Source organism: Pinus tabuliformis, chromosome 4_1 (assembly GCF_031772625.1).
Source record: "Pinus tabuliformis cultivar Carrire ecotype Pingquan chromosome 4_1, CPIR1, whole genome shotgun sequence".
NCBI lineage: Eukaryota > Viridiplantae > Streptophyta > Pinopsida > Pinales > Pinaceae > Pinus > Pinus tabuliformis.
Genome location: NC_142303.1, coordinates 856,103,939 through 856,115,316, shown reverse-complemented (window position 1 = coordinate 856,115,316; position 11,378 = coordinate 856,103,939). Strand labels below are relative to the sequence as shown.

Genomic DNA, 11,378 nt, shown 5'->3' with positions numbered 1-11,378 from the left:
TTCGGGCTCGTTAAAACATCGAAGGCGACTAGAGTCATCTTTAGCTTTTTCTCGACTCTTAAAACATGAAAAAGCAAGTTTGTGTCTAAAAGCGTCGTTAATAAAATTTATTTTAAGCGGAACAAAATCACCTGTTATTCCCACGTTGATCTTTCAGTTGAAAAGTATGGAGCCCACCAACCAAGGAGGCAACCTTGGCGGAAGTCCAAATCCCTTCTCCTCTTGGGGAGATGTTGGTGCGCCTCATATGGCGACATTGTCACTTCCAGGATTGACAATTGGCCTACCTGTATGGCTCTTTTCAACTAATGTAGTCCAGATCGCCACTAATCCTGAGCAGTCGAATCAACAGTCAGACCAGTCTAGGACTACCCACCAGCCTTCCACTTCTTACAATACTTCCTCTGATCCTTCATCTTCGCGAGGTAGAGCTGGCAAAAGTCAGCCTCCCAAGGAGAAGAAGGAAAGGAAGAAGAGAGAAAAGAAGCAGAAGGAGCCTATGGCGAAGGCGACTCGGGGCAAGCAAAAGACAGCTGACAAAAACCCACACACTGCACCGACCGGGCCTAAATCGCCGTGTGTCATTTGCGAAGGGGCCCACTTCCATCGTGATTGTCCTTGTATTCCCCAGATACTAAGGGACTGGTCCCCAAGATTGCACAATCCGGTAGCATCAACCTCTGGCAGTCATGTTGAGTGCAGTCTGTCAACTAGCGAGAGTGAAGGACGAAGAGAGAGACCAAGATCACCCTGTATATTGTGTGAAGGCGAGCATGCCATCCATAGATGTCCATTCTTAGATGAGGCAAAGAAAGTTTTGGAAGATCGTCCGGTTTCGCCATTACGACTTCCTCCTGGATACCAAAAACTCGCGCCTAATCCCTCGATAGTTGAAAATCCAGTTGACCCGCCCAAGTGGTCAGCTGAAGTGTCGGTCATTGAGAATGAACCTACTGAATCCAGACCAGATGAAAGTCTAAAGGTCGAAACGGCAGTTGACCCGGTTCTTCTTTCAGAGGTTTCATCGTCCAATGACTCCGTCATTGAAGACCCATCTTCAAATGACACCCTCACTGAAGAGGATAAGGATGACACCGTCCATATTCTTTTCATCAACACAGACTCTGATGAGCATCAGGGCAATGCGCCCATTCCTTTATCGCAGGAAGGAACATCGTCAGGGTCGTATCCGGCCGTATATTCGGTCCCACCACCAAGCAACCTAGTTGTATCCTTTGATTGGAATCAACTAGGCAGACCCCGGTTACCAGCCAGTATCCCATTCAGAATCATAGTCCAAATCTACAAAATGGTGATGGCTGGGACTATCATTGATGAAGGGGCATCTGTGAGTATCCTTTCCTCTGTTGCTTGGAAAGCACTGGGTTGCCCGGCGCTTTTACCTGAGATGAGAAATCTATCAGGTTTTGATAAAGGAACCAGTCACCCGTTAGGGATTCTCCCCAATGTTCCGGTTACATTGAAAGGGAAGACAGTTCGCATGAACATCATGGTCGTCCAGGGACCCTTGGCATATAACTTACTCCTTGGACGAGACTATATATATTGCATGGAGGCAATAGTGTCCTCGCTCTTTAGAGTCATGTGTTTTCCGCACGAAGGAAGAATGGTCCAGCTCGTAGACCAACTTTCATTTCCAGGATCACGCATTGCAAATAGTCAAATACCATCCCTTAACGGTTTATTCACTCAAGGAATGCCACCGCCTCCGGTTCTACTTCCCGATGAATGCGAGTAATTCAGAAAGAAAGAACTGGGACCCAGGGGGCATGCACCCTGGCCTGCCTCGGGCAGAGAAAACCTTAGGTATAAAGTTAATTTCCGCAGAAGGATGGACTAGTCCGTACCCCGTCCGGCAGTGGAAGAGAGGGTTGTTCTAGGATAAAATTCTTTTGTCAAAGTTATGTGAGCGAAGCAATCGCTCCCTTTGTCTAAAGAAGTGGGCTCTCCTAAGGAGGGGGTCTATTTGTGGCAGCAAGAAGCCACCATCTTTGAATGTCAAGCCTCACCCATTAAAACAAGCTGTTTTGAAGGATAAGTAGGGGCAGTCTTCAAAGAAAGAGATGAAATTGCTGCAACAAGTAGTCACCATCCTTAGCAACCTAATGATAGACATCGCCGAAAAGAGAGTTTAGTTTGCGGCAGCAAACAAAACCATTTTTCGGATAATAAGTAAGAGATGGCAGAATCTCGAAATTATACTTTATACCTGGGGGCATGCAAACCTGTTGGAGTGCAAGCACGGGACGACTATTTATTTTTTTAAATTTTTAGGTCCTCCCTTTAAACCTGTAGGTCTAACCTGTTAAACTCGTAGGATTAGCCGTTTCTAGCTCGCATAAAGAAAGGATGAAGGGCAAAAGTTAAAACCTGCCAATTCAGAGTAATTAGTGAGGTATCGCTCCTTAAATAAGATTACCTCACCTAAAGCATTCCTTGTATTAAGACTGGTATAATTCGAGCAGTTTTAGCAATGTTCATGCTCGTTAAAAAATAAAAGCAATCATCGAGCAGTTTTTGTGCAGAAGTTCATGCTCGTTAAAAAATAAACGTAAATTGTGAGCAATCTTTCCCTAGCAGTTCAAGCTCATCCAGAAAAATGAACCGGTAAACAACCTCGAGAAATGTAACCTTTGAAAGCCATATTAAAAGCCCTTGGTCGTGTTTATATGCCATCACCTCCATCTGTTCATTTGGCCAATCGTTCACCTCCATATGTTTGTTTACCCATTTTGAGGAACAGCTGCGAAGAGTGATTTCACTTAGCCATCCTTGTGACACTGCCGTGATTGGAGAATTCCAACCTGTACCTGGAATCTGCTGCTATCCCTGATCATCACTCGTTCCTCAAAAGGCGAGTCTTCTTTGAGCTCTTTTCACTGACTCGTAAAATATGAAAAGTTTGCCGAGTTTTGGCCTTCCAGCTCGTTCAAGTGACCGGAAAGCTATCCCTCCTCTAGATTTTAATCTTTTTGGACCTGAGGGATTATTGCACAAAAAGATCGAGCGCTTGTTTGTTCGGCTCGTTAAAGCAACCGAAAATTCATCCCTTCTGTATTGTTTTAAACTTTTTCGGACTTAAGGGATTAGATGACGAAAAAGGAATTTTGGAGTTAACTTTTCGTACCTTTTCAGACTCTCTAAAAATGAAAAGGACCGAGTTTTCCTTGTCGTTAGACTCGTTAAAATGATTAAATAGCGACAAACTTGTCTTTAGACGAGAACGAGTTTCCCTATCGCTAGGCTCGTTAAAACATAGCGATGGGCTTGCCCGAAGGGCAGGTTATAGAACAAGCATATGTTATCCTCCTCAAGCTTGACAAAAATAAAGAGGTACTGGTCAGCAATGACTGGGGAAAAATTGGGAGAACCTCACAGTATTAATGGTAGCAAGTCGCTCTTGAACATGACACTTTGTCCTCCGTAGCACATCGGGTTGGGTTGTTTCATTCACCGGTCGCAGAATCATGGTCCTCACCACACCATCCACCATTGGGGTAATGCTACCAATCCATCACATCAGTGTCGTTATATGTTCAAGAGATGTGGTTCTGTAAAGAGTCAACCGTGTTCCACCCACTGCCATACATTATCCTTCATCCACTTCATGACCGCCACCCTGAATCATACATCACAGTTTGTTTTCACCTCATCATAATCACTAGCTCTGTTCCGTGTCACTGATGTGGGATTCATTAAGGCCCTCCTTTGACGGATCGCTCCTTGTCGACATCAGCTCATTATCCAAGGAGTTGATCTAGGAACACCCCCCTCAGTACTTTGAAGCTTGCATGCCTCAATGGCAAGTTTCTCACTTCCGGCGACAGGTATACATCAATGACCTTCGACCAGAAGATTTTGCATGGTGGTCGACGCCAAGTCCTTTATTCCCACCATGTAGATTGTACTGCCGTACCTTGAGGGTCATCATCCTTATCGGTGATTCCTCTCGCGCTTGTTAACGGTTTACATCATTGACCGGTAATCAAGCGATGTCTTTCCATGTTCGACTTCAAGAAATTCTCACATGGATCGACTTGTACATCGAGTGAAGATCGGAAGAGACTGAAGACCCCGGATCTAGTTTCATCCATCCAGGCTGCGATATATATTCAGGACATAAAGACATTTGATATGTACATCATTGCAACAGATGATCATCCTTTTCAAAGGATGATAAATTCGGCAGAGAATTATCAGTCTAGCATCAGACGATCGTCTGTTCTATGTACCAAAATGTATTTATAAAGCTGAGCATGGGAATGCCCGCCTCAGCTAGATCATGAAAAATGTATGAAAAATAATGTATTGTATTGTATCTTATTACAGGACACTTCTCAGCAGATTGAATGAACTTCGGATCCTCTCAATAAAGCATTTCACCCGATAAACGACCTCATACTTTAGGGGGCATCTGTTATAGACAATTTTGTGCCTTACAGCAATAAGCATGAATTGTCAATAATCCAAGGGATCCAAAGTTCCCTAAACATGATGCTCCTACCCCTAGAGGAACAAGGTCAGCAAACCAACAGCTCTCAGATCAGTTCTCCACCTGAAAACACTCAAAAACAAGCAATCCTGAAATCAAAGCAGGTGCTCCACTAGGCTTCTGCGCTGAAACACAACTGCTCCATGGTGTACCTGCGTTGCAAAGCAGGTAGAACAAAGCCCACCTGCGTTGGGCGAGTTTGGACATGTGGCACAGTGAGTCATTGCTTTGGAATCTTCCAAAAATGACACTTGGATCAGGTATTTCGCCTTGTGATGAGTCAGAGGCTTTGTTTCTCCAAGTGGAAGCAAGGTTCACCAAGTGGACTCAAGAACTGAAGATCAACTAAAGATTAACTGAAGAGAGAGAGGACACAAGGCAGCTACACATCAGTTGCAAGCTGACTCATCCTTTCTCAATTCATCTATATATTGAGCTCTCTCCTATGAGCTCAGGAGGCTGGAATTTTGTGCAAAGTAATGATATGCTGTTGGTTTCATTCTTGAGTTATTGGGTGATTGTTTGAGAGAGGTGAAGAAGAGCAATTCTTTCTGCTGGGAGGTGTTGCTGGGTTGGAGCCTGCAATGGTTGTAATCCTCTCAGAACCTTTATTTCTTCATTAATAAAAGCTATTGAGGTTCTTCTATGTGCTCTTGTTTCAATTATGTATTGTGATGATTGCATGTTTGGTTTACACTAATCCATGAACCAGTTATGATTGCATGCCTCTTGTAGTTTCCTTCTTTGTCATTGTGCAGGATCTCATTGCAGCTGGGCGAGCAGAAGGACAAAGAGCTAGGAGCAAGCAGCCAAAGAGGAGAGTTTGGATTCGACATTAAGCGCAAGGCAACGGTTAGTGCTTTCTCCATCCTCTTTTGCTTTCATAAAGAAGTAAACCTTCAGTAGTTTGTTTTACAGTTGTTGCTAAGGAACTGTCACCCTTAGAGTGGGTTAGGGTCATCCGAGTCGGATACTTTTCCCTACAACAATAAGCTCATCCTCCCACCATTCATGGAGACTCCTTCTCCTCTTTAAGCCTCCACCATTGCCATGAGCTGCTAGTTAGTTTAGAATTGATAGTGTTGCTGATAGTGTGTGAGCTTGATAGGTAGCTGGTGTGACAAGTGTGGGATTGCTAGAGAGCTTAAGGAAGGTTGTGAAGTGTTTCTTCCTTGTGTAAACTTGTGTGAGAGAGAGTTTTGTCTTGGGAGATCTATCAAAACTATGGTTGTATTCTTCTTTGTTTATCAATAATAGACGACTATCATTATGGTTCCACTCTTATTGTCTTTATGATGGTGTTTGAGTTATATCCTTTCTGACTGATATATAGTTGCATCCACTGGATTTTATGCTTGTGTTTGTATCGTTCTTTGCATGTGCAGGTGTCCGTGCGCGAGGATCGTGAGGATTGTGACCAACCGGGGCAAAGGAACAGGAGCATCAACTCTTCTACAAGTACTAGCGTTGGAATCCAGGTAGGCCTTCATCATTGGTCTTTCATTTGTAATTAGGAACTTGCGTGTTAGCATTGTTTGATTGTTGCTAGACCCTATTTGGACTAGTAGGGATCGCCTCTATCCGCAGAGGGCATTTACCTCCACAACAGGAAGCCTATTGGTGATTGATTTTACTTTAAACTTTTTGCCTTTGAGATGGGTATTTTCATTTTTCTCCCATTAGAATTTCTTATGGGAAGTGCCTTTTTTCAAAACTTTCTGACAACTTCCTCTTGATTAGTGTGTTTTCCCATCAAGTTCCTTGCAAATTTGTCTCTTTCATATATCCTCATTGTATCTTGTGTTTTTCTAGGGTGTGGGAAGTCATTATTTTGTGATTTTTACTTGCATTAGGGCCCTATATATTTCTTAATGTTGGCTCAAGTGGGTAGGAGGTTTCAACTATTTGGTATATGTTATTGAGGATATGGTCCAACACGGTTTAATTCCTCGAGCGAAGAAGATCTATATTGAAGAGAGTGTAATTGATAAGGTATTTATCTTATGATTATATTATAAATCAAGCAATTATTTTATTTTAAAGAACACCTTTTCTTCCTTTAAAGAAGCAATACAAGAACTATTTCTAGTCCTATCGATTAACTCGATAGTTTTTCCATGCACTTTATTGTTTAAGTGAATTGGTGATTGGAATATTGGCTAAATTAAATTACCCATTTTGATTATAGAAAAAATTATGGGAACAACCATGCTCAAAGCCATGGAATTTGGTTGGAGGGATTGGGATTAGAAGAAGAGAAAGAAGCATGCCCTAATAACACCCAACCTAATTAAAAATAATAATAATATGTCTATTGATGAATGGGAGTTTAGTTATACAACAACGCCTAAGCTTAAGTTGGATAAATCCCAATCGGGTCGAAGATTTGGTGGAAGTGAAGAATTTTGGGATAGTGATTATTTTCAGCTTGTGGGTAAGGATATTTTTGATCCTACAGGCATTGGACTAGATAATGGAATCACGGGGATTGGGCTTGATGGGATCAGGGAGGGAGCAATGGAAATCCAGGGGAATAAGCCCAAGAAACCTCATGAAGTTTCAAAGGAGAGTGAGAATGATAAGAACAATGTCAGAGAAGTGGTGGAAAAGGGAATAAAGGATGACAATGATGATAAGAGAAGGCAGGAGAATCCTCTAACCATGAGTGGAAATAGACTCTATATGCAATCCATAATGATGGAATTAAAAAAGTTAAGATAGGATACACTTCTTTGTTTGAGGCAAGAAATGTAGAACATCATTTATGAGGGAGCATGTCCTGGCATGAGGATGAGTCTTTCATGAGGGGGTCAAGGTGGGCGTGAAATGGAATATGAAGAGAAACAAGCTTCGAAATAGAAAGGAATTGTTGGTGGTGTCAGCATGGGAAATGGAAGTGTTGGGATAGATTTTGGGGCTCAAGACATTGTAAGTGGCGGGGCAGAGTTCTTTGCAAGGAAGAAAAATTATTTATGTCTAATTACTATAAAAATGCAACCTAATCATGGTGTTAAACAACTTCTTTCATATTGACTATTGTTCACAACTATGGAACAAGTTTCCAACCTCACTAAGTTTAAAACCTAGTAAAGGCCCTAGGTTTTTCTAGATTGAACCTATGATTCAACAAAAAAATTATGCAGTCTTCTAATATAGTTGGACAACCTAGGCTTCCTACCAAATGTACACAGAAAATATCTAAAACATAAAATAATTTTATTATTGTCTCACAAATGACCATAAATAGGTCAATGGACTAATAGAAACATTAGTGAGAATACAAAGTGGGAGCACTAAAGCACTTCCTGAAAAAGCATGGTATAAGCAAATATGACTTATGTAGACAAGGATCCAAAGTTTAAGACCGAACAACATGGAGAAGTGAAACAAAGTGATGAGACAAATAAATGCAAGTGCTCATAGATGACACAAATGCATTCTCATCAAGCAAAAAGAAGGTACTCAATAAGGTCAATACACATATTCAAAAAAAGGTCAAATGGAAGTTGTAAAAATGTAGTGAACTTGGGCACAAAAGAGCTCAAATCTTGGAAAATTAAACAAACACAATTTGATAAATTCTTCCATAAATATTTCACTTATTTAGTTGTTCATTGAGCTTTAGTGACTTCCAAGAATTGTTGTTTTTTACACATATTTCTCTAAATTACAATCTGGAAGTGAGGTTGTTTCAAAAACATAATTACCTCCTTCACATCACTACAACAAAACCAGCGATTTGCGCCAGATTTAGCGCCAGATTTTAGTGCATTTTTTTTGTAATTGTGATGAGAAACCTGGCGCTAAATCTAGCTCTATTGTACAATTTTTAAAGCGTCCTTTTTTGCACCTGATTTTGCATCCTTTTTCACGCTAGATTTTGCATCATTTTTTACACCAAACTATGCATCATTTTTTGCATCAAATTTTGAACCAAGATTTGCATCTTATTTTATGACAGGTTTTGCTTCTAGTTTTGTGTCATTTTTTGCATCTATTTTTCATTCTCTTTTGCTTCCTATTTTGTGTCATTCTTTGCTTCCATTTTTGCACCATCATTTGCATCAAGTTTACATTGTATTTTGAATGCAATTTAACGTCTTTTTATGCATCCATTTTGTGTCAGTTTTTGCATCTAGTCTTACGCCAAGTTTTGTATCTAGTCTTACACTAGTTTTTGCTTCTATTTTTGCACCAGCTTTGGTGCCTATCTTTGCACCATGTGTTGAATTTGATTTAGCACCAAATTTTTCATCCATTTTTGTGCCCATTTTTGCATCTTTTTTTGGACCATTTTTTACATCCACATTTACGTTTGATTTGTCTCCATTTTTCCCATCTCATTTTGCACCATATTTTGCGTCATTTGTTTCATCCAATTTTGCATCATTTTTAACACCATCTCTTGCATCTAATGTTACATCATTTTGAGCATCCAAATTTGCATTTATATTTGCATCTTATGTTGAGTCATGTGTTGTGTCCACCTTTGCATCTTATTTTGTGTCTAATGGTACATTCAATTTAGAGCCATTTTTTACGTCTACTTTTGTATTTGTTTTTGCAGCAAGTTTTGCATCCAATTTTAAGCTATTTTATGCCCCTTTTTGCACCATTTTTTTGTGTCTACTTGTGTCCAATGTTGCACCATTATTTACACCGACTTTTTCATCCAATTTTGCATTTTTTTGGTGTCTAGTTTTACATCGTTTTCACCATCCAAATTTGCATCTTTTTTTGCCTCATTTTGTGTCCACATTTGCATATAATTTTGTGTCTGAGTTCGAGCCTAAATTTGCATGTGATTAGGAATCATTTTTTACATCTAATATGGCATCCTTGGTTTCACCTTTTTTCAGCCCCATTTTGCATCTTGTTTTATGTCTTTTCTTACATCTTTTTTTTTTTCCTTTTTTACACCCAAGTTTGCATCCCAAATTTACACCATTATTTGCATCATCATTTGGCATATTAATTTGTAACGTTTTTTGCTTCTTTTTAACGCTCAACTTTGCATCTTATTTTACATCTAGTTGTTGTCTTTTTTTGCATCTAATTTGGTGCCCATTTATGTGTCCTTGTTTTTGCCCAATTTGATATCCTTTTGTATGCCATGTTTTGTTCCCTTCTTTGTGTCAACTATTGCACAATTTTTCACTTCTAATTTAAAACACTTTGTATGTCAATTGTTTGCATTTTTTATTAATTCCTAGTTTAACATCCAATTTTACTTTCAATTTTGCATCCATGGTTACATCCGCATTTGACTTCTTATATAGAGTATATTTTTCTTTACATATATGACCCCCTTTATAGATTCATAGTGAAATATATGATAGTTTCTAAATATCATTAAAGCAGATATCACAATTCAAAATCATGTGTAAAGAAATTTAAGAGAATTTGACAACATCCATCCAAAAAAATAACAATGTGTCATTAACAATTTTCAAAACATGTATAAAATAGCAACATAATACTAATAAAATCAGTATTATTTTTAATCAAAACAAGTAAAATTCAAATATGATTACAAAATCAAAATGTCTCATTGATATAGGGTAAATTCACAACACCCATCTAAACATAACAATGTCATTCTACACAATAATTTCTTCATAAAAAACAATGCATGTGCATGCCTAGCTACCACCACCAATATCATCCTCATGATCATCTTGACCATCCTCATTACTCTGATCCACATCATCACCAACACCGCAACTATCATCATCATCTCCTCCTTCACCACCATCATCCTCATCCTCATCCTCATCATCTCCTGATATATGTTGAACATAATTTGGATCATCGTCTTGGCAATCATTACCTATAGCATTCTGACAAAAAAAAATCAATATTACATGTTAGTATTAATTACATAACACAACACATGTTTTTGTTATACAATGTTAACCATAAAATGAGGTAAGATATAATATCTAATAGTACTAAAAAATAAAATGAAAATATGGTTTAAAAGTATATTGGAAATCCAACTAAGATTACATACCATAGAGTCCATCCAAACAACAAATTCAACCCATCTCTTTTGCTGCAACACCTCCTTTTCCAAATGATTTGGAGGTCTTCCATATTTTAGTTCCTATCAATCAGTAAATAGGGAGAAATTAGATAACAATGACTTTCTTCTAGTACAAAATTTATTAAAAAAATATCACATGTTTAATATACTTACAAAGATTGTTATCAGTTCTTTTAAACCTTTCTGGCCACTACGATGAGTGACTTTTGTCTTGGTTAACCTCGCCTTGGATGCCTTGTCCTTAAACATAAACCAATTCAATTTATTTTCACACAAATACATGTCTAAGATACTTATAAGTATTAATACATTCTAAATAATGTTTAATGAAAAATTCAATACCTGAATTTTTATTTCATATATCTTATTTATAACATTTTAATGATTACAATAATACTCTTGTTACCAGATATTGTCAGAAGAAATCTTACAAGACCGCTACCTAAGAACATTGGACAGTTGAATGCATTAGTTAACATGTTTGAAGAATTCTATCTTCAAATCTAGATCCATCTCATGTGATTCCCGTATGTGGTATAAATTGTCTTGAAGGTACCTGCATCATTCAACACAAAGCTATTCAGCACAATCGTTAACAAAAAACAAACACACAACTGCACAATATGAACGGTGCATCAAAATTGGCATTCACACGTCTAAGGTCTTTTTGGCATATCTGGTGTGGGTATAAAAGGTTTCCATTAAATCTCGTAAGCCTTTTTAACTATTATAAATAAACCACTAAAGTAAAACAAACAAATCAGTTATAAGAACTGACAAGAAAGCTTGAAAAAAGATTAACATTTTCTAAAAGGAAAA

At 38.6% G+C, this 11,378-nt stretch overlaps 1 protein-coding gene across 1 annotated transcript; it reads right to left on the bottom strand.

Moving 5' to 3' along the window:
- Positions 1–10,050: 10,050 nt before the first annotated feature.
- Positions 10,051–11,122, bottom strand: LOC149178908 (uncharacterized). The gene is made up of 4 exons (XM_089423740.1): positions 10,991–11,122; positions 10,713–10,799; positions 10,527–10,619; positions 10,051–10,353 (listed from the first exon to the last, which is right to left on the bottom strand). Exons 1-4 carry the CDS (start codon positions 11,036–11,038, stop codon positions 10,156–10,158), a joined length of 426 nt encoding a protein of 141 aa, XP_089279866.1. The 5' UTR covers positions 11,039–11,122; the 3' UTR covers positions 10,051–10,155.
- Between the last annotated feature and the right edge of the window lie 256 nt (positions 11,123–11,378).

Coding starts and splice junctions, on each gene's coding strand:
- LOC149178908 (XM_089423740.1), bottom strand. CDS start 11,038: ATGTTAACTAATGCATTCAACTGTCCAATGTTCTTAGGTAGCGGTCTT. Junction 10,800..10,990: donor TGTTCTTAGGTAGCGGTCTT/GTAAGATTTCTT, acceptor TTTATGTTTAAG/GACAAGGCATCCAAGGCGAG. Junction 10,354..10,526: donor TTGTTTGGATGGACTCTATG/GTATGTAATCTT, acceptor TTTTTTTGTCAG/AATGCTATAGGTAATGATTG.